General features: G+C 33.6%; 1 protein-coding gene across 1 annotated transcript in view; it reads left to right on the top strand.

The window, feature by feature from the left end:
• The window catches only part of pch2 (pachytene checkpoint 2 protein), a 69,583-nt gene extending 42,642 nt beyond the window's left edge, over window positions 1-26,941 (top strand). The window contains exons 6-11 of the mRNA XM_090377867.1: window positions 4,840-4,926; window positions 11,855-11,961; window positions 16,556-16,733; window positions 20,164-20,276; window positions 22,313-22,382; window positions 26,813-26,941. Coding sequence (XP_090233993.1) covers window positions 4,840-4,926; window positions 11,855-11,961; window positions 16,556-16,733; window positions 20,164-20,276; window positions 22,313-22,382; window positions 26,813-26,941 — 684 coding nt within the window. The remainder of the gene's footprint in view (window positions 1-4,839; window positions 4,927-11,854; window positions 11,962-16,555; window positions 16,734-20,163; window positions 20,277-22,312; window positions 22,383-26,812) is intronic.
• Window positions 26,942-27,301: the final 360 nt, after the last annotated feature.

Genomic DNA, 27,301 nt, shown 5'->3' on the forward strand with positions numbered 1-27,301 from the left:
TGAGAGCATGATGAGCCCTCATATTAATTTCTTCAAGGGCATTTACCTTACACCTCAAGTTCACATAGATGCCCATCAGAACGCTGAGTTGGCACCTAATTTCTTGACACTCTAGACACCTAACACACACACACACACAAAGGCATCCTCCTTGGCTAGAAAGGTCGTTTTAGAAAGGTCGACAAACATTTCACATTTCGCACATTTTTCGAGACTGTGATGCATTGTAGAATTGCTCCTTCGTTTCTCCCCCGAGTCACAGCACTCTCGCTAATCTGTGATCTTTGCTTCACAGCTCTGTTCTGGGTCATGATTTCCATTTAAATACAATTTAATTAACAATGAAATTTAATAAGATTAATAATATTTTTGATTAATTGATAATACTGTAATAAGCTAACAGATTCCTAATTGAGTGCTTCATATTACACTATCTAGTTTTGCTTTATACCTTACGCTATCAATTTGTGATATACAGTAATACCCCGACTTACGCGAACTCGGAGTTACGCGGTTCTTGATTTTTTTTCGTTTGGCAACGCTGCCGCCCACTATCTTCAAGGTCGTTTTTCATATGTTATCGATATACGGTGCGACGGCGGAGAATGAGAGCGAAAGATGAACAAAATTCAACTTTGCTGCTTTTATGTTTTTTATATCAGTGAAGGGGAAACATATTTCACCATAATAACGTAAAAACCAACACAATTCCAGCTATCGGTATAATCGCAAATGCAATTAGATCGAGTTTACTACCAGTTTATAACAGATTTCACTAGCAGAAACGCAACTGGATTTTTATTGTTTTATGGTAGTAACCCCTAGAAATGTGAGGTGTTAATAGTGTATCTCTGCCTTTATGGTGTTGTTTATTCAGTTGCTACATGCGCGCAGCTTTGTTTATGCATATCAAGCGTGCCTCCTCGTTTTGTAATTGTGCTTTATTCCCTAAAAATGAGTAAAATACTTAATTAAAAGGTGTGAAAAGGAAGCGTCCTGGTGAAGACACTGCAGATTCAGAGAGAAAAAGAAAAGCAATTATCGATAAACAGAGGCGGACTGGATCAAAAATTCTTACCCGGGAAAATTTATAGTGGCCTCATACTATGGTTTATGGCCAAAATCACACTGGCCCACCGGGGTTTCCCCGGTAAGGCTTATGGCCAGTCCGCCTCTGTCGATAGAGAAAAAATATGAAATTGTGAAACGCTTTGAGTGAAATGAAAGACAATGTGATATTGCACGTGCTACAGGCCTAAATGAAGCAACGGCGAAAAGCACATGACAATTGCAAACTTGACAGGTTGAAAATTGAAAAGGGCTCAATTGTAAAGGGCTTAAAAATTTTAGAAAACATAGACTCCAACGAAGAACGCGTTATAGCTACAAAGCAAGGAATAAAAAAATTATTAGCTTGCTACGACGAAATTCTGCGTGAAAAAAAGAAGGCGCTGTGTCGTCAGACGAATTTGTTAGATTTTATGAAGCCATCGACATCGAAATAACTTTTTTACGTAAGTCATTTGCTTTTTTAATACATATTTTGTATTAATATGTATAAAGAACTGCAATTTTATTAATATTTTTCTTCTAAACTAGTGTTTTTGTTAGTCCTTGGTCCCAATTAAGCAAAATTTATATGTATTTATATGCAAAGTTGTACCCCGACTTACGCGAATTCGACTTACGCGATTTTAGTCGGACCCACCTATCGCGTAACTTCGGGGTATTACTGTATATACATTACGCTATTTCTTATCAACTGCAATATGGCAGCTAGTTCAACAATATTGGCACCAACACCTGGAGTTGTAACTCCCAAAAATCGCTAAATTCATAATAAGAAGCTAACAAATGCTACTAAACTTATTTAATATCTCTGTAAAACACGATGTAGTATGTTAATTAACGAAGAATATGGTAAAAATTAAAAATATTTATCCCTTTATAGCAGCCAAAAATCCACCGACTGTTCTCATGCGCAACTTTTGTCATAGAACATAATTTTCCTCTGAGTTGTGCTGATCATGTAGGCATATTACTCAGAATGTGTTTTCCAATAGCAAAAAAATACAGTTGAAGAACAAAAACAACGAGCATTGTTAGCAAAATTGCAGAGATAGGGAAACAAGAAGTAATAATGGATTTGAAAAATGAATCATTTTCAATTACTACAGATGTAATAAAAGTGATTCTACGCTATGTTCCATTGTTGTGACCTTTTCTAATAATAATAAAAGTTTCAAATCAAAAGTACCATTGTTCATTGCCATCATTTGAAGATGAATCTACAATGTACAACATTGGGTGTCTTCTGTACAACTTGAAACCATGTGGGATTCCTTCAAAAAAACTGCAGCACTTAGTGCTGGTAATGCACCTGTTATAGTATGCCTAAAAGCTGGAATAGATAGCGGTAATAGGCTGTCCCTGCCATCTTATTAATTTGTGTGCTGAAAAAGGATATGCATGCCATCCTCTGACAGTGGATGAATATTTGATAGACATATTTAGAAAGACATGCTAAAAAATATATTTCAACTGATGCATGCCACTGAAGTAAAAAAAAAAAAAAAAAAAGTTTCTGAAGCATATGTTTACATGTCTGTCTTTGATAACTGTTAGAAGTAGCCTTTGACAATTCTGTTTAAATAACAGGTTAGAAGTGGTGAACTCCAGTTTTTAAAGTTAATTACCATAACAGTCTAAACCCAAAACGATGATTCTGATTTAGATATATGCATTTCTACTGCAAAATTTGTAGAGCCTAAAAACTGAGAAAATTCTGTTCTTTTTGTTCAAAGTGGAAATAATTTGTTTCTGCATGTGACTATGTGGTGCACAAATTCCCATTGAAAAAGTTTCTTACAAATTTTATGAATTGGCATTGTATCATTTTCAAATTTGAAATTTTTTGTAGACAAGTTCTTGTTAAATATAAAAAATAGATGAATCGATAGATGTTTTGCAACATCAATTCTGTCAGTTTCAGTGTGACAAAACGTACCAGATGCTATTATGAAAGAAAAAAGAATTGATGTACAGTTACACTTGTTTGGGGGACTGAAAACTGCTTGGAGGAAGCTTGAAATGTAACAGATTATTCCAAGTCATGCTTGCCATTTTAAGAATTCCTCATAGTGCCATGTATGAAAGAATATCCAGCAAATTTAGAAAATTAAAAACAGAGTTCAGATCCTCTCTTTCTGGTGAAGTTTTGGAAATGCTCCTAACAGCCAAGTCTAGACAAGTGCTTGTTATGAACAAAACTTTGACTTTGTTGTTTTGTTTTTTTTTTATTTGTGTATACTTTAATATAAAATGTTCATGCAGTTGGTGAAATTTAATTTGCAAAATGTATATTTTATCCTGTTTTGGCCAAAAATCTGTTTTCCCTTCTGTTTAAAAATGCCTGATCTCCAGCTCTTTGAAAGTGTCAGCCATGCAAGATTAATGGTTTTTGCCCTCTCTTCCTTTCTAAATATAGCATTAGTAGAGGCATATGATGCAAGAAAGCAAGCTTATACAGCATCAGTCAAAAAAAAACTTTCCCATTTCACTCATATATTTGCTCCAAAAGTCTGTCCAGTTCTTCTGTGAATTTATTTAAGCTATCCACTTCCACAACAACAAATGGAAGTTTGCTCCAACAATCAACTACCTGCTGGCTAAAGGCAAATTTCCACACATCTGTTCTACAACTGTCTTTCCTCAGTTTGAATTTATATCCCCTCAGGTGTGTAAAATGAGCAAGAGGAAGAATCCCATCAGCATTGAGCTTGCTCAAACCATTCAAGGCCTTATACACCTCAATCAGATCACCTTACAGGTTCCTAGTCTCTGGATGCTGCAATTTGCAGAATTTAAGCCTTTCTTGGTAAGAGCAACACTTTGTTCTCCTTACCAATCTCATTGCCCTTCTCTGTACTCGTTCCAACAGCTCTACATCCTTCCTGAAATGAGGCCTCCAGGCCTGTATGGAGTACTCAAGTTGTGGCCTGACCATTGCCTTATACAAAGTTCCTTATCCCTGCTAGAAAAATTCCTGTATATCATTGACAAGACCCCATGAGCTGCTCTGGCAGCCTGTCTGCACTGCCAGAAAACTTCATATCTGACTGCACAATTGACAGTAGCATACTGTCATTAACAACCCTGCCAACCCTCGTATTGTATGAAAACTTGGCCCAATACAAACCCTGAGAGACTCTACTAATAACAATAATCCACGAAAAGCATAGTCCATTGATTACCACTCTGTCTTCTCCCACTCAACCATCCCTTTATAATCAGTATCGAAGATTACAAGTTGTTGTTTATACAGTGTAACTGCATTAAATGTGCTGATAAATGAGGTTCCACTTCATATATTAGCATTATTTCTTGCTAGAGAAATAGCTAGCATTCATTATTTCTCGCTAGAATAGTTTTCTTCTTCCTCTTTGTTATCGGAATGTTATCAAGTTTGTTTAATACTTATGGCTTAGCCATTTTGTTGAGTTGCATCAAAAACAATTATACAAAGTTGTATCCAAAGAATGGTGGCACTAGCATTACCCACTAATACCTAGGAAGATGATGAATTATATATTTAAGGAGGTAAGAAGTGAATATACAACAGGCTGTCTTGATTTCTGTTTCTTTGTTCAGCATTTACATACCTTTTAACAATTAATTTGATTATAACAGCCCGCTATAACTTTTTTTCCAGATTTTTTTCAACTGTTGTAATGGTCTTTTACCTTTTATATATAAAAACAACTAGTTTCAGTGCTTAGAATAGCTTTGTGAAGGATAGTCATTTAAACAATGGATATGTATTTATTTCTTTTCCCTCAGAGTGGAAAGCTTGTCATGAAACTGTTTCAGAAGATACAAGAATTAATAGATGATCCAGACTCATTAGTTTTTATACTGATAGATGAGGTATGCTATATTTAATGTTTAATTATGAGTATTATATTAATAGCAATACAGATAATGTTATAATATCAACATCATAACATTATTAAAATTTTGGTTATTGCATATTGATACTAAGGTATTCTGTAATATACTGTCATAAATGATATATAATTCTGATAAAATTGATTAATGGCATTTTTAACTGTTTTCTGGTATTTATGTTACTTTTTGTTAAGAATTTTCAAATGTGCATAGTGTAAGGGTGAAGTAGCCAGTCCTGTCTCAAACAACTTTAATTCCAATCTAGAGCAATAATTCATGTTTCTGATCATCAGCAATTTTTGTATTTATATAATGAGAGCTATTTGAAAAGTAAGACAACAGATGTTTTTAGTGAAATGATATTTAATCACAGACCTATGAAATGACATAAATGAAACCACATTATTGCACTACTTTTTAACATATTCACCCATCACATTCAGGAATTTGTCCTTTTGTGTCACAAGTGCAGCCTTCCTCTGTTATAAAATTCAGAATCATTCCCATTCAACTATGTTTCAGTATGCTGTTTACTTCATCATTGTCACTAAATTGATTCCTTGGCAGCTATTTTTTAAATGCCTGAACAGATGAAAGTTAGGAGGAACAAAGTCAAGACTGGATGGATGAGTAAGCAGCACCTCTCAACCATAACACTGTAGCTACTGTCATGAGTAGGACAGAAGTATGGAGCTGTGTTGTCATGCAACAAATGCACTTCTTCTAGATGGGCGCCTCCGTAGCCAGGTGGGAAGGAGCAGCAGTGCGTAGCACACACTTCTTGATTAGACCGGGGTTCGAGCCCGTCACCACCAAATATGGAGGATGTGGAAAGGTCAGGGAATGACCACCGCATGTTCCTAAAAAAACTTCCTGTTGCTAATGCTCCTAAAAACCAAAAAACAAACAATCTTCTAGAGGACCTTGGCCTCTGTTTTTCAAGTGGCCACCATAATTTATACAGGGTTTGACAGTATTGCTTGGAAGTGATGGCATTTTTAACTGATGGTTGAGTCTCTCTCTCTCTCTCCTCTCCCCCAAGATTCAGTTCTTTCTCCAACTCTTTTTCTCTTGTATATTAATGACCCTCTTCCATTGACTGGAAATCCTATCCATAGTTTTGCTGAAGATAGCACATTGCATTCCACTTTCCATTTTGAGAAATGTTGTCCTGCTCTATCAGCTTCAACTTCTCGAAAATCTGCTACCAGTTCCTTAAATGCCGATCTCCAGGTAATTCTGCAGTAGGGAAAAGACAGCTTAATTGATTTCAATCCTTCTAAAACTCAGTGCTGTCTTATATCTCACAAAAAGGATTCTTCTGCTCATATGCTTATCTTTGGTGACACTCTGATTTCTAGGCAACGTGATATATCTCTTTTGGAGATTACCCTGACATCTAATCTCTCTTGGCTCAATCACATTAGAATTATTGCTTCCTCTGCATCTAAAAAACTTGGTTTTCTCTTCTGCTCTCAGCATTACTTTTCTTCCAAACAACTGTTCACTTTGTACAAATCGCAAATCCGCCCTACCATGGAATATTTTTCCCACATCCGGGGATGGTGCCCTCAAAACCTCTCTCAGGCTTCTAGATTCCATTCAGAAGAAGGCAGTTAGGTTAATTAATGACTCATCTCTAACAGAGTCTCTTCACTCACTGTCTCATAGATGTACTGTTTCTGCTGCATGCCTCTTCTACATATACTTCCATGGGCACTGTTCTTCTGAATTGGCTTCTATAATTCCCGCTCTCTCTTTCAAAACAGTCCAGACATATGCCACCACCAGCCAACATCCATTTACTGTCCAACTTCAAACCCACAGAACCAACTTTTCGTCTTCCTCGTTTATTCATTCAACTGCCGTTTTCTGAAACAACCTTCCTTCATACGTATTTCTTGAAAATTGCAGATTACAGAAGTTCAAGTCTAACGTCAACAAATGTCTTCTTTCATCTTCTCAACCTTCAACCCATCACAGTATTAAGTACTATAGGTTATAAATACCTCTCATGTTTAGGGTTTTAGTAAAAAAAAAAAAAAAATACTGTCATTAACTACCCTGCATGATATACCTTTATCAATATCATTGATAAGTATACAAAACAACAATGGGTCCAACACCAAACCCTTGGGATTCCATTAATAACATTAGTCCATGAAGAACAGTGTCCATTGATTACCACTTTGGTCCTCTCCCACTCAATCATCTCTTTTTCCATTGTAGCAACTTGCTCTTAATGCCATACTGCTCAAATTTGTACAGTTGTCTTTCATGTGCTACAGTTTCAAAAGCTTTCCTGAGATCTAATTATATGATATCAATTATTTTTTTGTTTGGATCCAATTCCTTTGTGACCACACCATAATATTCCACAGACTATTACCGATCTGCAACGAATCGGAAATTAGTCGGGAACGTTAACCGGTCTGCAAAAATTTGTATTTTACAAAAGTATCAGTCCATGATGGATTGGAAATAAAAGTAACTGGTCCTTCACCACAAATAGTTTGAGAAGCACTGGTCTATATGATCCTGCAATGCTTCTTTAACCAGTGATTCCATTATTTTTCCCCAGAGCAGAAGTTAAACTAAGAGATCTGCAATTACTCATGTCACCCTTTGGTCCCCCTTTATGAATTAGATATACATTTGCACATCTCCAGTGTGCGGGGACCTCCCCAGAGTCTAAGGATGCTCTCAGAGTTATGGCTAAGGGTTTGCTTACTTCCTGATGCTTCCTTTATTATAACTGGATAGATCCCATCTGCCCCAGGTGCCTTTCTTATGTTTAACTTCAACAGTTTCTCCTCCACTTCGCTCTCAGTTATTACAAAATCATTTAGCTCTCTGTTAGGGTTTAATAAGCTTCTGTCCTCCACTTCCCTACAGAAAGCACTTTTGTATTAATGGCATTTTGCTTAGAATAAATTGATATTATTTTCTATTATTATTATTCATGTTTCATTACCCATGAAAATTCTGTACAGAAACTGAACCCCTTTGCAGGTGCTGGAAAGAGAATACCATGCAATATGGGAAATTCAGTTGGTTTTTTGAAACCCATCAGGCATATGTAAAACTTTACAAGCAAAATCTTTTCTGCATTTTAAAACAGTTCATGTAGGCATATGAATTCTCTCAGCAGTGGATCAGATCTTTATTTTTCCTACTACCAAGAACAACCTGTTCAGCACCAAACAAACAAAAAATGAATGATGTGAGGGGCAGGGTGACTGGATGTTCTGATGTTCTAAAATTTTTTTTAATTGGGATGTACAAATACCCTGTTTTTTTTTTTTTTTTTGGCCAAGGCTCAGTTGATTAAAGCAATAAAGCAGAAATAATAAAATGGATTATATTATATTGCATATTACCAAATTTTATGTTTGAACTCCGTTTATTGCTCAAAATAGGACAGAATGCTTAAACCAAAAAATGAAAAGCAATAGACCTTGAGAGACAGTAGCGGCAGGGTTTACATAGTAAGCAACAAAATCATTCTCTTCAATTTGTTCATATTAAGCTACGATACTAAATATTTTGGCACACAAACATTACATACATTTCCAAGATACTTTTTTAATTTATTCTTAACCTCAAGAGACAGAATTTCATCATAAGTCTAGCCCAGTAAATAAAAAATAAATTGATCAGTCTTAAGCTGATATGTATTTCTTTGTACCATTGGGTACAAAATTAGCAATTCCTGACATTAATTTGCCAGTTACATCAATAGTGTTGGCAGCCACAGATGCATAACCTGGATATATTAAAGCCATGATATCAGCTAAGTACAAGAATCTGTTCTAGGCTGTTTGGTTTTGAAGTAGAGGTAATTTAAGTAACTAGTATTCAAGACCTAACATTTGTGAGATAATAAATTTACATAGAGTAAAAAAAAATATGTGGCGGTCCTAAAGTCTCGAAACTTTATTAGACAGTTGGACAGACAACTTGGGTAGTCGAGACCTGCTAATTTTCTTAAAATCTACATGAGGGATATGTCAGGTAAATAATAAATTTATCTGATGTACCCCTCATTATAGGAGCATAAGTAAGAATGGAGATTACATACATATTCTTAAATTTTGTTATTGTAACATAATCTTTAATACTTATATGAGATCTAATTTTGTATTAACATATGCTGCATATGCTTTCTTCTTAATGTTTGCAGTACTCTGCAAAGGACAGCATTCAATATTATACCAAGAAATTGTACACTAAAAATAGACAGTTGGCTAAAGGAAAACGAACATACTTAGTTTTGTTCACCCAAAATGTGTGACATATTCAACAAAATCTTGTAATTAATAATAAACAATAGAATTTAAACTGATAAAAACAGGATACTTAATATACTTTTATTTGATACACAATACAATATCATTAGCATATACAAAGAATGATTCATGCAAGTTAAAAAAAATGGTATAAATATGGCAACAAATTAAGAGCACAGATAGGAACCCATCTTGTGGTATACCTGAAGAAGTAACTCTATGGGTTTGGTGACCTCGAGAAAAAAATTCAATACACTGTGAGCAGAAGTTTTAGAATTTTTTTTGGGTATTTGACAAGAACTTGAGAAATAACTCTATTACGAATAAAAGAGATTTAGTATTGATTGTAAAGAGATTTAGTATTGATTGTATCAAATGCAGAAGACAAATCAACAAAAATAGCATGGGGAGGGAAAGAGAGAGAGAGAGGGGGGATTTTTCATTCCATGCCTCATGAATTAATATTAATGTATATTTTATGAGTATATTGGCATATTTGATAAGCAAATGCAAAAACTTGCATGTTCTGAAAATTGAGAGTTCCATAACAAATTCATGAGTTATGTGCATTACATGATAAATATGCTGAAATTATATATTTAAAAAAATTTTTAATCATTTGAAGCATTTGATATCTATAAAATGACTTGTGAATTCCTAGAAAAATGGGCTCTTCAGTAAATTGAAATTTTAAGGAATGGATGCTTTTAAAAAAGTACACCAGTTCGTAAGGACGTTAAAAATATGTTTAAAAAATTTGAGCAGTTTCAAAATCAGACATAGTATCTAGTCAGCTTTATTCACTTAAAAATTTCATTTTAGAAGAGTTGAAATCTTGACTGGCTTAATATGAGTGTGGCATAAAGTTCCAAGACTGCTGCTCTAAAAACAATGCAAAGTGTGAAAGATCTCAAAAATGCTTTCATTTTTATTCAAAGTAATTACTACCTGATTGTATGCACTTATAACACCATTCTAAAAATTTCTGGAAAGAGTCAGCGAAGACTTACACAGACCTTCCTTTTCCCTAAATTTGCATTCAGAATTTGATGAATCATTTCCTTATTCATATCCAACTCATCAGCCATTATTCTGAGGGTCAAATGACGATTTCTTGCCACAATTTCCTGAACTTTTGCAATTCTGTTCTCATTTTGAGGGGTTGATGGACATCCACCTCTTGTGTCATGAGAACTTCCTCATGTCTGTCTTTGAACCACTTGTACCATTCAAACACACTGATACAACTTAATGTTTCATCACCATTAACAGTTTTTAACATTTCATATATTTCTGTTGTAGCTTTCTCATTTTAAAGCAAAATTTGATATTCATTCATTGCACCATTCAAAATCATGACATGGAACATTAAAGCTACTAACAAAACTGGTTGTTACTTGCAACTTGTCAGCCTACTGGACAATCTATGTCTGTACTACCATCTGTTGGAGGGAGTTTGAACTGCAACATACCACTTCCATTTATTTTCAGACTTGTTCAACATGACCACAACAGTACCAGTCCAGAAACTTTATTGCCACATCTCATACTTGTAACAGTTTTCAATTTTTTTTTTTTTTTTTTAATTCATATTTCTAGAGAAAACTTCAGAAATTGTAAAATTGTAGTTCTTTATTTGTCATTCTGCACATAATAGAAATATTGAGAGAATATTTTCAGACATGGTCAATGATTAGATAAACAACTGTTATGTTAAAACCAATTTATTTGATTATTATATAAATTTAACATAAATTTCATGTGTAGGAATTTTTATAAGATGATCAAAATATGATTAGGAAGGAAGAACTTCAACAAAATATTAAAATAAAAGAAGCAGTATTGTAATTAATCAGAAATCTGTGGCTTCTAATTAATTACAATACTGTTTAATTTATTCCTCAAATATATTAATGTAATTATTTGTATTATATATATTACACCATGCTTTCTCTTTTATAAAATTTTCTTTTTCATTTTTAGAGTATATTTTACTTGAGGTTCTCATTTTTTTTTTAATTGTCTTGGTTGTAGCCATTAACATCTGGTTGCTCTACTTGAGGTTTATTCACTTTGATTCACCTTATTTTATTTTTTTGCGCCAAAAAACTTGTTTCTTAGACATGACTGTTGAATCACATGCAGCTCAGAAATTTTTTCACCAAGTTTCAAATTGGTTTCAAGTAGGGCTGCTATTTTGCAACCTAATATCAACAAAGGCGTACACATCCTGTAACAGGGATATAAGAAATTTACATATTAGACCCTAATTCAGAAGATGTTTTACTGTTGATATCTAGTAAAATATTAGTTTCTCCCAAAAACATGTTACTTTGATTTTCAACCACCCTTCATATAACAGAATAATCAAAGTAGTGAAGTCATAGTTTGTAGTCACTGCATAACTGAGTAAAATTCTGCATAATAGTACGTTAGAGAGTACTTTTTCCCATAAAATTGAGTCGATCTTTGCCTATTTTGTTGTCAGTAATAACAACTGCAAACATTTAGTTCAGAAATATTTTCATATCTTTTATCTTTGTCTTTCATATCTTTGTCTTGTGGTAATTTATAATTACCAAATAATCACACCTTAATTTCATAATTTCTTGTTATAGGTTGAAAGCCTTGCGCACTCACGTAAGGTATCTATGTCAGGTACAGAACCATCGGATGCTATTAGAGTTGTTAATGCCCTTCTTACTCAAATAGATCATATAAAACGGTAATGCTTTTTAGATTTTGGATACCTAGTTCTTTTATGAAAACGTAATTTAAAATTGATTTAGAGAGTTTTATATGTTTTAAGAATTCTTTATTCATTTGTTAATTACATGAAACACTAGGTAAATTTCATGATAAAACAATGACTAATTCATTATAAGTATTATCTCAAGTTCATTTTTTTATGTGAAGGAATATTATAATTTGCTTTTTGTTGTGCTTTATTAATTATTCCTTACTCATTTCTCCTTTTAATTATTCTTTTTAATAAATTTAATGGGTAGCACCTCTTTAAAACTTGAACAAGATCCTTGCTTTGCCTGACCACTGCATTAGCACTATGAGCTAATAGCATTTTTGGACCCCTATTGGCCTAAATCAGTCAACAAGGTATTGAGACATAACATGAGAGATTGGTCATATATTCCATGTGTACAGAGGAATATATGACAAATTGTGTAACAAGACCATCCTGAATTCCTGGAGTGATGCGGATAGTGAATGAGAAATATTTTAAAATGTGACATTCTGAAGAATATTCTTTAGAATTCACATTTTAAAATATTTCTCATTATTTGATATTGTATTTTTTGGCTCTTTCAAAATTATTTTAGGAATGTTTCCTTCCCTCTATTTCATTTTCTTATTTTTGGTTTATTTTATTTTCCGCTCTACTGGTTTGCCATGCTACTGGGAAACCAGTACACCAGTTTGTATTTATTTTTAGCCGACCAGGCTAGCCAAGTGAGTAAAGTGCCTGCCTGGCAACCCAAAGGTCGGAGGTTCAAATCCCACCTCGGGCTTGGATCACAGTAAAATGCAAAAACCTTGGAAGGTGCATTATGGCCACAGAAGTTGATGTGCCAACAACTAGCAAAATAAAAAATAATAAAAAATTATTTTTATTCTAACTTATTATAAGCTGCATGCAGTGGATTATGCATTAATGCAGCCCCGATGTTTGTAATGTTAATTTTCTTAATTTTCATTTTATCATTAATATATATATATATATATATATATAGGCAGTTCTCACTTTACAACTTTTTTTTTTTTTTTTTTATCAAGTATCAACAAAATTGAAAATATGAACATTAATTGCAAAAAATGAATGTTAAACATTCATAAATACTGCATTTCAAACCACGCGCTACACCAGCACATGCTTCTTGATTAGACCGGGGTTCGAGCCCATCACCGCCAAATACGGAGGATGCAGAAAGGTCAGGGAATGACCACCGCATATCCCGGAGCAATATGGCCTTAGTTGCTAATGCTCCTAGAAACAAAAAAAAAAAAAAAAAAAAAAACCACGTGCTACACCAGCTACATAGCTGCTAACTCTGGATTCACAATTGAAAATCTTTTTGACTTGATTTGACTCCATCTCACTGTCATAATGGAGAAGATACAATAGAGTATCTCCATCTTTTTCTTTTCTCAAAAAATAGTAAAACTGTGTTAAAATCGGAATTTTTTAAAACATTCTATGAATTTTTTTTCTTTGATTTTGTTAAATGATGAACACCTGAAAATGGTTTGCTGCATTTGTTCAATTAGCCATTAAAAATTAAAGAAAGAAAAAAAAAACAAAAAAAAACTTTCTGCAGTTTTTTTTGTTTCTGATGCAATGCATGTATTATGACCCTGGAATGATGCCCATCTCTTGGTTTAGAAAGCAATAAAGATTTATTTTTATTACACGTTTTCAGCTCCTAACTCACTTTGCTAGTAGAGTCTAGAAATACGAGCCAAAACACCATCTTTCCATGAGTAAATTAGTAAAGATCGCCTTCCTTGTCAGTCCCATTTACAAAAGATCAATAAAAGATAATGTCTTGAATGTCAAAACAAGTTACTGCTTTAAAACTTGAACATAAACTGTTTTATATATGTGACAAAAAAAAAAAAAAAAAATTTAGTTCAAGGTTACACTTGGTACTATTAAGTTTATCTGTATGCTGATGCAATCCAATGAAATGTTATTTAATACACTTATAGAAGAAGCTGTATGATTTAATGAATAAATTTGGTAATGTGCAGAATTAATATGGTGGCAAGCTTTTTATCATGAATTCCCAAGAACAAAGTATATTTCCTTATGCCATTTTTGTTGGTGCCAAACTCCAGAGTTATCAAGGTTCCAGCTTAGTTTTTGGAACTGTTAAGTTAAATGTTATTTAACTTTTAACTTAAATATATAATATATTTAGAGAAGCAAACTCTGAACCATCCAGTTCAGAGTTTGGAGAACTAGTTGTTTTGAACAAAATCTACCAGATACTATTATGAAAGAAGAAGGAATTGAACAGTAAGGAACTGACATGTGCAAAAGAAAGCATAAAATATAAGTTATCCCAAGTTATTCTTGGCATCATTTTTAATAATTCTTTATAGCAGTTCTGAGTGTCAAGAGGGGATAAAATTACTGAATTCAGGTTTTTTTTTTTTTTATGCCCTTTATGAATAGAAAATTACAGTGTTATAAATAAAACTTCTTCAACATTTCTGAAGAGGCACAGGCCTGCTACAGTATTTTTCTTGAAGCAGGTGTAATTAGTTGATTTCTAAAAGTCAATCCAAATAGAAATCCACAGACAGAAAAAATGTTAGGTAAGTAAGCTAATGTTTAAAAGCTTACCGTACTGTAAAATGTGTATTTTTTTTCAGTGAAATTTAATTTCTAGTGCAGTAGACTTTAGGTAAAATCGTCTGTTTTCCTCCTGCTTACAAGTACCTAATTTCCTGCTTCTTTTTAAAGTCAAAAGTTGGCAGTTATGCAACTTCTAAATGTTCTGCCCCTTCACTGTTTCCATTCTTGTTTTATTCTGCCCTCTCTCCCTCTATTTATTGCCTCAGGTTTTGAGCCAAATGGAGAATGTTGAGATCATATATTCCCTAAGACAAATTGTAACTGAAATAAAAGCATATTATTCTCAATTTCGTGGTTTCTCCCGTTTATCTTAAAAAATTGTTAAATTTATTAGAAAAATGAGACAGTTAGTTATATATTTAAATTCTCTATTCCAACTTCAAATTAGAAAAACCAAAACAACCCTTCGAAGTCATCACTATACAGAGTTTCTTATGTATAGAAATCTGTCTTTTCTGCCTTGACATCAGATTTTGGTCACTTGGGACGGACAGTCAGTATACACTGGTGGTCACTTTAAGTTCTACTGTGAATGAATGTTTTATTACCAAACCCAGGATATCTTGCTCAGTAAATAATGATAATTGAAAGGGTTAAGTGCCACACAAGTGGGTTACCCTTCTACAGTAATATATACTGGAAAATCCACAGCAAGTTTCTTTGCTTTTTTGGTCAGCAAGGTATCCTTGATTTTGTAATAAAACAAAAAATCAAATATGACTTCATACATCAATTGTAAGCTGCCCTTTGGAAAATGTGATGAAACAGCTTTCTCCCAGGTACTGGGAAACAGACAAAATACTTTGAATCATATAACTCATTGGCAAATTACCTCACTTGATGCTTAATGACCTTTTACACTAAATTCAGTACAAAGGTGACATTTCAAGGTCTTTGTTGGATCCTATAACCAGACCAATACATGAGCTTATAGCAGCTCCTTACTCTATGAATATCTGACATCATTTTGTCATGTGGTTAATCTATAGATACTCACCACATATTGTCCTCCTCAAATTACTTTAAAAAAAATGATGATAAAGATTTTTAAGTGCCATTACTGTACAACAGTTTTGACTCTCCAGCTTCCCAGTGAACAATTATGCCTTTCAATGAACACATTATGACTTTTAGCTTCAATAAATTTGACATATGTTCATGTTAAACTTTTTTCTTTCTTAAATATTAATCTTAAAATATAGGGGGGATCACTTATTCTTGAAACAGTATGGAAATTACAACAAACACATTTGTATTACCACATCCTATCTGACATTGGCCCTTTATTAAATAAAGGATATTATTACTGGCTTAAAAAAAAAAATCATACACCAAGTTTTGTGCCACAAATTCTAACAACTTCCAGTACCATCTACTGACTTTAAGACTGACCGGGCTAGCCGGGTGGGTAAAGTGCCTGCCTGGCAACCAAAGGTCGAGGGTTCGATTCCCGCTTCAGGCTTGGATCAAAGTACTGCAAAAACCTTGGGAGGTGCATTATGGCCACAGAAGCCTATGCGCCAACAACTACCAAAAAAAAAAAAAAAAAAAACTGACTTTAAAAGACATCAAAATATTACTTGCAAGAAATAGTTGTTGAAATATATTATATATATAATCTTCAGCTGATGGTTATTTGGGATGATTAAACCAGCAAGTCATACAGGCTCTGTATAACATATCAGTGTATGTAATTAATAATATGAAGAGGAACAGACTTTGTATAGGAAGAGTAGCTTATGGTGTAATATACTTAGGTATTATTTTTTTAAATGTTATTGTTGTACTATTGATTTGTTTTATTGTAATGTTACAGTTTTTTTTTATATTTCAGAATGGAATATGTTATAATTTTTGGATATAAATTAACAAAGTGCATACAAAAGATGTCCTTTTTTTACTCATGTATATACTAATATTGTTCGTACAAAATGTTTTTTAGGTATCCAAATGTTATCATTTTAACAACATCAAATATTACCGGTGCTATTGATCTAGCATTTGTAGATAGAGCAGATATTAAACAGCATATTGGACTTCCCTCTTTAGAAGCAATTTATCAAATTTATCGATCTTGCATCAAGGAACTACAAGTGGTAAACATATTTGAATATTTTTTTGTATTTAATTAGAAATTTGCAGAAAACCCATCACGTAGGCCGTTGTATGAATACAAAGTAATTTGGCATAAATTTAAATACAATTTATGAACATTTCATAATTTTTTTTTATGATTGGCAATATTATAATTACTCTAAAAATAGAAAATAAAATATCATACTTGTGATCACAATAGTTATTCAAAAAATTAAAAAAAAAAACTTTTGTAACAGGTGGTAGTTACAAAATAGTTAGTAACTTTATTCCATAATAAAATTGTCCAAAACCATTCTTTTAATTTTGGGGAGCAGTATATTTATACAGTATAATGTACAAAATCTGGTTTTTAATGTATTTATACAATACGGCAAAAAACAGGCATTTTTAATATAGATTTACTTAATTATTTATTTGTTTTTTATTATCATTTAATAAAATTAAATTATAATAAAAACTACTTGTTACTTAACTAACAATGTTGCTGGATTCCTTATTGAAGTTTGTCATCAAGCCTAATCAGGAAAAATTTGTCTTCTATTCTGTAATTTTTATTTTTTGTAAATTGATTTGTTCAGTTTGTTCTAAAAGTAGTAGTATTAGATGATGAATTGATTCTCTGAATATGAATTAATCAAGTACGAAATAATACTAATTAAATCATGTCATTTGTTTAAATGGATTTTATTGTATAAAAAAGTATTACATAAAGTAAGTTTAAACTAATAATTAACAATATTACTGGATTCCTTATTGAAACCTATCACTGGGCCTAATCGGGAAAAATTTGTCTTCTACTCTGTAAAGTTTGGAACAGCTACCAGATCTTTCTTTTCTGATTAGACCTGATGGCAGGATTCAGTACGGAATCCAGAAACATCATCAATTATTAAGTACTTCTATTGTGAGGGAGTTAAACTTACTTTATGTAATACTTTTACATTGTATTAAAATGTTTAAGCAGAAGCTAGGAGATCACTTCAGTTTAGTGTTCACGATAGGACATTTCAGTGCATGATGATTTGATGTATGACAGCAATGTCATGTATGAGACAATTTGGTGCAACAAATGCACGACTCTCCAACTCCTCCATTGCAATGTAGGAGAGTCATACATTTGTGGGTCTACCAGATCCCATTGCCTTTTGGTGTCACTATGTGGATGATGTGTTTGTGGTCGTTCCCCGGGAGTCGGGAAACCAACTTTTGCACCACCTTAACTCTCTGTCGTCTTTCATTCAATTCACCATCGAACTGGAGTCAGACAATACCCTTCCATACTTGAATACCTTGTCTGGTGCAAGGGCATGCATTTGAAGACAACAGTCAATCGCAAGCCGATGTGTGCTGGCCAGTTCACCAACTACCAGTCAGCACATGCGCACAACCATCTTCTCAGCACAGTGCAAGCCCTGCTAACCTGTGCCTGGACCCACTCTAGTTCTGCAGATGAGATGCACTGAGATTACTAGGGTTAAGACATCTCGTGAGGTGTGGCTACCCCACCAGTGCCCTAGATAGATGTGAACACATAGCGACCCACAGAACCATGCACAGTAATGACTCTGCCTCAACCGCCTTTATCCTGTTCTACCCAAACCTATCACAACAGATTTATAGTCTTAAAGGCTCGTGGGATACTTATAACTCCTGGGCAGGAAGTTGCGATCCCTCGTCTCAAGAGTTAAAACATAGGTTCCCACCTTGTTGCAGAGTGGATCAGTCTACTGTATTTCCTGCCGTGACTGCACTGGCTGCTACGTTGGGAAAACTGGCAGAAGGCTCAGCAGTCATGTTTCTGAACACAAAAAAGCCATCTGTTTAGCGGACTTGGTGCACTCAGCCATTGCTGAGCACTTCTGGTCGACCCCGCATGACATTGACCCATGTCATGATTATTGATCGATCCCGCCATTACCATCACTGCACCTGGTTGGAGTAATTGTTAATTGTTACATATACATAGTTCACTACACATGACTGCCATGGCACACACTTAGTTCTATATTTTAGATTAACGGTCACAACTAATGAAGGACGCCTTCCAGTCTGAAAGCTATGTATTACTTTCCTGTAGTATTTTTACTTGTGCTTTGTTTTTCGTTCTTGTGAACGTAACATTAAACGTATTTTTAAATGCAACCTGCCATTTTCTTTCCGTTTTTGCTCTGTGGCACAATAATTTATTAATATTGAGAAAGGACTGTTGTAAAGCCTAATGGAATCTGTAGAGTGAAACTTCCACACATCAATCCTGCAATCTCTAAAGATAATTCCAGTCTTATTACTAAAGCAACCTTTAGTAATAAGACTGGAATTATCTGCAAGACAATTAAATATAAGACTCCTGAAAAATGAAACTAATGTCATACCAAGCTCTATCAAACATTTCTGTGAACTGCTTTCTACAATATAATTGGAGCACTTTAAAAACTTAGCACTTCATGAAGTGCTAAATGTTTAGAGTATCATAACAAAAGAGATTGTGCAGACAAGATTCACACTACAGAACTGTTAGAGAGAGGGCTACAGAATAAAATATATTTTAAATAGACAAGAGGTGCACTAAATGTTGATTTATTTTTTATTAACTTCATTTGCTTATATATCTATAAATTTTTACTTTTATTCTCTTCTGTATCCAATCAAATGTAATTTGCAACCGTTGAGGCAAGAGGTTGTGTTATTTTTCTGTAGTTATTCTGTTTGTGTCATATTGTTCATGAACACAGAGTATTTTCTGGGGGGTTATTTTGGTTTTTTTTATCAATTTGAAAAAAATCTTAAGTTTAATAAATAGTTTTCAAAGCTCAGTAGTCATCAACAAATTACACTTGATAATGTTGTTTTTTTTTTTTTTTTAAGGCTTCTCCTTAATTTCAGTACAAATGTTTTAAGTAGATGCTGATAATTTAGGGTATAAATTATCAACTTAAATCTTGAGACCAGGCATCTACGGGGAGATCTGATTGAGGTGTTTAAAACCTTGAATGGATCGAGTAAGCTAAATGTTAATGGTATTCTTCCACTTGCTTGAGACTACACACATGAGGGGACATAAATTCAATTTGGGGAAGGATGGCAGGATAGATGTGCAGAAGTTTACCTTTAGCTAGCAGATGGTTGATTGTTGGAACAGGCTTCCATCTGTTGTTGTGGAAGTGGATGGGTTGAATAAATTCAAGGGAGAACTAGACAAATTCTTGGATGGTATGGATGGGTGAAGTGTGTGTTTTTTTTTGGCTGATTCTATATAAGCTTGCTTTCTTGCATCATTTGCCATTACTACTACTACTACTATAAGTCTTATTCCAAAAAACAAAGTTGCATATGTTGTTTTTTATTGTTCATGCTTATATACCCTTTTTTTAAAAGAAAAAGTATATGCAAATGCAGCTTTCTATTGTGTTTGTTTTTATAGTAGTTATTAATCTTTTTTTTGTTTATTTACAGAAAAACCTCATTTGTGCAAAGGAAACTGTATTTCCTTTTCATCAGCTTAATGCACCAGTTTATGCTGATACAAACTTCATTAATTACAGTCTTCAGTTAAGGGATATTTCAAGGTGAACTGCTTTCTTTTCTTTGTGATATACATATATATTTTTAAAACAAAGCCTGTCACAAGAGAAAATTATATTCAACTAATTTTGTATATATGGTTTTTTTTATGATACTTGTTACAGTAACTTTTTATTTGCATAAAAACTTATTCAAGCAGGTAAAGAACTCTGAGTTAGAAGATACCCTTTCAATTAAAAGATTAAAGTTACACTGTAAAACCCAAGTCAAAAACTAAATTACCTTAAATCTTACAATTAGAAAAACCAAATATGGAGTTCATAATTGAGTCTGTGTTTCATATCAGAGTTCCACAGAACAGTTAAAAGCTTATTTAACCAATTTAGCACTGCTCTGGAACAGGACTTGAATTTGGTCAGCCAATAATTTACCAAGATTAATCATATAGAATTTAAAAAAAATGAATCGGGAATCCTTGCAAGCATTAGCATTCCAGTTGTTAGGGTGGTTCATCAAACTGATTTTGTTATGAGGTAAAGTTGAACTTGGCAAGAATGCATTGTTGCAGGAATGTATGCATCTTAAGATAACAAATAAGATTTTAAGAAAGATAATAAAGACACTTTTCCATATAAAGTATTTGAATTATTTTACTGGTATGCAAAGGACATTTGATCCAGTTAAGACCCAAAAAATCCCAATAACCAAATAAAGTTGGCCTGAAGGCTGATTTCAGCATCAAAATCTGTCTTCAGGTCTAGATTTTTGGGTTCTATAAAATTTTATATTTAAAAAATCAGTTAACAAAGGTTGACAGTACATGATATGAACCCAGTCCTATAGCTAATAGAATTTTAAATTAGAGTTTAAAATTACATTCTGAATCATTAAGCTTATCTACTTCACTAGATAGGATGTACAGAAGTTTATACAATATAATATTGTATAAACTTCTGTAGAATGACTAATATGTAGGTTAGTGCAAATGCATCATTTTAACATAGCTATCTACCAAGGTAGTTAAATTAATTAATTAATTAAATTGGCATCATTTTGGTTATAATCTCATATTGTGAATCTCATAATTAATTAATTTAATTAATTAATTTAACTACCTGGTCCATGTTAAAATGATGCATTTGCACCAACCTACCTCGTAGCATGAGGCCTTTGCCCTTAAATACTTTATAGTCTATATCACTACACACCATCAGGCATCTCTCATATTGTGAAGTTATACTTCATAACTGGGTTGTCACTATTGCAACACCAGGGTACCTGCCCACCCACCGAAGAGAAGCCAACAAGCTTTGAAACGGTGCCATCTGGGTGGTGGTATCCACTGAGAATAAATAACAATAGCCTTCTCCACTGGTGAAGTGCTATTTATTCGAGGTAGTACAATACCATGGAAACTCGTGAAGGCAGTCACAATATGAGATATAACCAAAACGATGCCAATTTAATTAATTAATTTAACTACCTCGGTAGATAGCTATGTTAAAATGATGCATTTGCACTAACCTACATAGGAGTAGATAAAGTTAAATTATAGCCACTATGTATGCAAAATGTGACTATGGTGGCTTATTATCCTCGTTACCATTCTGCAGTTAGAGTTGCACCATTGATACCTTTTTAAATAACTTTCTGGCAAGTTAATCAAAATAATCTGATATATTTTAGACAGGAGAAATGGAGAAACCTCTAGAAATGGTTTGCCACATTTAAAAATTTAAATCATTGAACATTCATGGTTTCTTATGAGATGACTTGTTAAATTTTAAACTAGAAAAGTGAAAACATCTTACACACACACACACACACACACACACACACACACACAATGCTAAGGCAGGAGAAGTGCACAAGAAAAACTTGTAGTATAACACTTTTAATAACACTTAACTACATATCTCAAAAATCATCTTACTCTATTGAAATATAAATATATTAAATGTAATCTAAAGTGATTTGTTATAAATTATAGTTCTGTTATAAATATGCTAATGAAAATAATCCTGTTTGCTAATGGGCTAACATTTTCATAATGTCTTATCAATGTTTTTTTTTTTAATAGGAAAAGTGAAGGTTTAAGTGGAAGAACACTTCGAAAACTTCCTTTTTTAGCATATGCTCTGTTTATTCAGGTAATACAAAAACTGTTTATGAGAGAGAAATTAAATTTTACACTAAATTAAACTTAAAATGAAGAACTTGACAAACTATTTGCATACTTTTAATTTATGCACTTTTGTTTTTGCATGGTGAACAGTAACTTTATATTTTTCTGTATTTTAACATAACAGTAAATTTTATATATAAATTTACTGGTTTATTGACTTTTAGACTTACCTTAGGTTTGACAAAACAAAACAGTTTAAAAACATGGGTTAAAAAAAAGAATGAGAAATAATATGGTGGGATGGTATGGTTCTCATCTAAGAACTGAAACTATAAAATCCAATGTGTAGAAGTTCTGTACTTGTTTCATTTGTTATGCATTTAAAAATGCTATTTAAAAAAGTAATTTTTGGTTACATGACTAAATGTCATGTAACCAATTTTTTATCATTTGGAAGTTTGAACTTGAGCAAACTCCCCCCCCCCTTTCATTATTGAGAAATGGCTGTATTCATTTTATTTCAAGAACTAGTAAGTGAAAGCACTAAAACTGCAGAGCAATAGAAGTTATATAATCTTCGCAAATTTATATCTTCATTTGTGCATTTAGATTACTATATTAATAATAATAGTACAAATCCTCTAGTAATGAAAGAATACAGATCTACTTCTGTAATAAAAAAAAGCCCCCCACCCCAAAATTTAGAATATTTTTACTGTAACATACTGAAATATTAAAACAAAGATGAGAGATGAAATGCAGAACAAAAAAATAAATCTACACTGTCTTCCAAAGTACAAAACATGTCCAACTAACTTAGATAATGAATGAGTGAATTCACATATTCAGATGAAGTATGACATTTTATTTCTACTAAAATTCAAATAGTTTTACAAGAGCCCTTCAATAAGTTATCTACTTTGACTATATATGTATAAAAAACAAACTGTAGTTTCACCTACTCTCTTATAAATGCCTGTATCTTATTTTTGTGCAGGTCAAGCACAATACAGTGAAGTACAGAAAAACAAGAGATTTAAAGTAGCCGACCCAAAAGAAAATATGGATATCACAAAATTGAAGCATTGGGCCATCGTAAAATTTTTGACAAAAGAAAGGAATGGACCAAAAGTTGTTAATGAATGCATGAAAGATGTATATGGTGATGTTATACCTTCTGAACACCAGATAAAAAAAAAATTTTTTTTGATCTAAGCAGTTTAAACTGAGAATCCACAGATAATGAACCTCACTTGGGATGACCAGTGGAGTGATGCTACAAAAAATGTGCCAAAAACTTGATCTGGTTATGCAAGATTATGCATTAAAGTGTCTATGACTGCCAGAGAACATAATATTCTGTACGGTTAGTACTGACCATCCTGCACAATAAGTCATTTCTGGCTAGGTTCTAAGAATGTTCACACCTTTTCAGAAACAGTGCATGACTCAGATTTTGTGAGAAAAATTTACACATGCATGATGCAGATCTGCACAGGCTTCTTTCAAGAATTATAAGTGGTAATGAAACATGCATTCATCATTGGGATCCAGGAAACAAAGCAGGCATCTGTGCAAAGGCAAAGGATGCATCATAGCTTGCCACGCCCTGAAAAATTCAGGACTCAACTCTCCAACAAGAAGATCATGGCCATTGTTTTTTGGGATGTGGAAGGAAATCTGATAGACTACATTCCATATAAGCAAATAATCACTGAAGATGCCTGTGCTGCTATTCTCAAAAATGTAATAGGAACCATAAAGAAATAGAAAGTAATAATGTTAGTATTTTGTTTTCTTGTGACAATGTTCCATAAAGAAATTACTTCTCTGAGAGATTGGGGCTTCCAGGAGTTAAACTATCCACCCTACAGTTCAGACCTTGTCCCCCACTTATTTTCTCTTCAGAAATCTGAAGAAACCCTTAAAAATCAGTGCTCATAAAAGGTGAGCATCAATTTTTAAGTGATGACTCAAGGAAGGTTTAAATATATTTTTTAAGAGATTAGAAGAAAGGACCACCCCCCCAGTATTTCCTCAAAATGGATGAAATGTATTACACAAGGATTAATAAGGGTAATATATTGAGGGGGAAAAAAAAACTATTTTGTTGCTTTATTATTGAGGTAGATAACTTTTTGAGTGACCATCTTATGAAAGCGCTTTATTTTAATATGGTGACTTTATTTCTTCCTGTGCTTGAATCCATTCACTTTTTGTAAAAGTTGAAAGGAATGGGCAATTGAGGCTAAATTTGAAAAAGAGTGGTGACAGAGATGTCTTTCTGATCTCTCTCTCTCTCTCTCTCTCTCTCTCTCTCTCAAACTTGAAATGAGTAAGCTTCAAAAAAACCAGAATATAATGTGAATAGCCACATGCCATGGATCTTAATATATAAATCCAGAGTTTATTACAAAGTATTTTACGGTTTTATCATTTGTAAGCAATGTAATTTTAGAAACTGAAGGAGAACAAATACATCAAATTAATTAAGAACAAGCACCTAAAGTTTTGATGTGCTACAGCTAGATTTTTGACATGGGAACCAGCAGTTATTCAACAAACATCCCACCAAAAATCAAGCTACTCCTATATTTTACAGTGTTTCAGGGGGCAATTCTGGCCACCAGTTCAACTACATTTGTTGTTAATGGTGGTCAATAGATGTCATCTTTCACAAAACCCCAAAGATAGAAATCCATTTAGCTTCAAGTCTGGGGTGGTGGAGGCCGACGATGAGACCGAAATGACCAATCCATCTTTGTAAGAACAGTTGTCTACTGGGGTCATTAGCACTGATTTGTGGGGCGCCTCCATAGCCAGGTGGGAAGGAGCAGCAGTTCGTAGCACACGCTTCTTGATTAGACCGGGGTTCGAGCCCGTCACCACCAAATACGGAGGATGCGGAAAGGTCAGGAATGACCACCGCATATTCACGGAGCAATATGGCCTTAGTTGCTAATGCTCCTAAAAACCAAATAACAACAACAACTGATTTGTGGTATCAGAAAATTCTCAATCATATTGAGATACACAATCCCAGTGATAATTTTTTCATGAAAAAAAAAAAGAAACACCCATAAACTTTCTCCAATCTCAAAACACAGAGCACATTGACTTTCAGACTATCATGAACATGTTCAAGTAAGCACTCAGCTGGTTTTTCTGTGCTCTAAACACAATACATTCAAACAGGTTGTTTTCATCATCATGCCTTGCCTGCATTTCCATACAGAAATTGGTATACTTTACTTTGTCTTCATTTTTGATTGTTTGTTCCACTTGATAACAGTAAGGCTTCATCAGCAACAAACACTTCTGAAGCACTTTCCAAATGGTTGTGGCAAATCCAGTTAATGATTTGCATATGTTGATTTTCTCAGGAATGTACATCTCATTTTGTCCACTGCTTCATCGCCCACACTTTGTTTGCCTGTTTTCATTGCATGAGTGAAACGTCTCATATTCATGAAATATCTGTGCCACTGATGCATAAAATTTTTGCTGGGAGGGTTCTTTGTAAAACGTGTGAAATTGTCTCTGAACTGTTGTTGCTGACTTTGTTTCCTCAAATCAAAAGACACTGCACTTTTTTGGCACATGTGAAACCTGCCATTTTGTTGATGCTACTGCAGTGCCTCTAGTAGGGGCAGACAAAACTATTAATTGTTTCAAAAATACTTCACTATTGTGGCTGGCTTTCTGTATCACCATATACCTATTCGTTTTACCTACAACATTGCTATTGCCCTCATGGGTAGCACAGTTGGTAGGATTGCCATCCTCCCCACACCAGGTGGAAAATACCCTGAGTTCGAATCTCATTGATAACGAGAGGAATTTTTATGGATCTTTTTCACCATGTGTCTGAGTTTGTCAGTCCCAGGTGAGAGTAGCATGGTTTTTTCTCCCAGACACTCGGGTTTTTCTTCCAGCAAACAGAAAATCTACCTCAGAACACAAGGAATTTATAGGAACAACACAGCCTTATTTGCTGATGTTCCTAAAAACCCAATAACAACACTGCTATCAGCATATGAAGTTAAGCTACTTTGTAATAACCCTAGAACTCCTTTTTGTGACGTACAAATGCACACAGTTAATCATGTGATTTTGCACATTTCGTTTTTTTGCATTGTTGACCTCTATAGTTTTGACATCTTTCAAATACTTCAGCTTTTTATACACAAAAAGCCCATACCTTTGACCTTGTTTATTAAATGAAGTTGTATCATTCTCTTTCAACTAAAATCACTACATGTATAAGCTGGATCATTTTGGTTTATTAAGCATCACAATAGATTAATACTATCTAATGATTTTATAATATAGTTGTCTATACTGGGTATAGATGACCCTCACTTAATGCACCCCCAGTCAATACAAATTCTGTATAATGGTTTTTATTTCAAAAAATTAAAAAACAAATTTTTTTTATGCAAAAATATTTGGTAGGATTGTCCAACACCAGTTAAGCATGTACTCTTGATATGTGCAGATTCAGCATCACCACCACCTAATTCCTGTCAAGTTCATGTGGCAAGAGATGTCATGCTGTTTTTCAGAATTATTGTACATACATAGTTTCATTTCGTTGCTAAAGCATAACTGAAGGCAAGGGTAGAAAAAAGTATATAGGACTGGTTGAAGAATTTCGACATAAATGAAGGCAGTTGGTAATATTGACAATGCTTCAAATGAAGTTTCTCCTGCTCTACTAAATGCAATCAAAGACAGCAGCCACATAACAACATAACAGAGATTAAGAGAGTCAGTCCAGATAATCCTGCTCAGTTGCTGACAAACTGAATAGGTATTTTGCATCTACATTCGTATGTGAGGAATTAATTTAGGGAAGTAGGTGTCAAACGTTTATCAAACTCTAATGGGGAGCTAAATGATTTTGTGATAACGGAAAGGAAAGCGGAAGAGAAAATGTTGAAG

This window comes from Mastigoproctus giganteus, chromosome 7 (genome assembly GCF_048544385.1).
Source record: "Mastigoproctus giganteus isolate SK-2022 chromosome 7, ASM4854438v1, whole genome shotgun sequence".
Taxonomy (NCBI): domain Eukaryota; kingdom Metazoa; phylum Arthropoda; class Arachnida; order Uropygi; family Thelyphonidae; genus Mastigoproctus; species Mastigoproctus giganteus.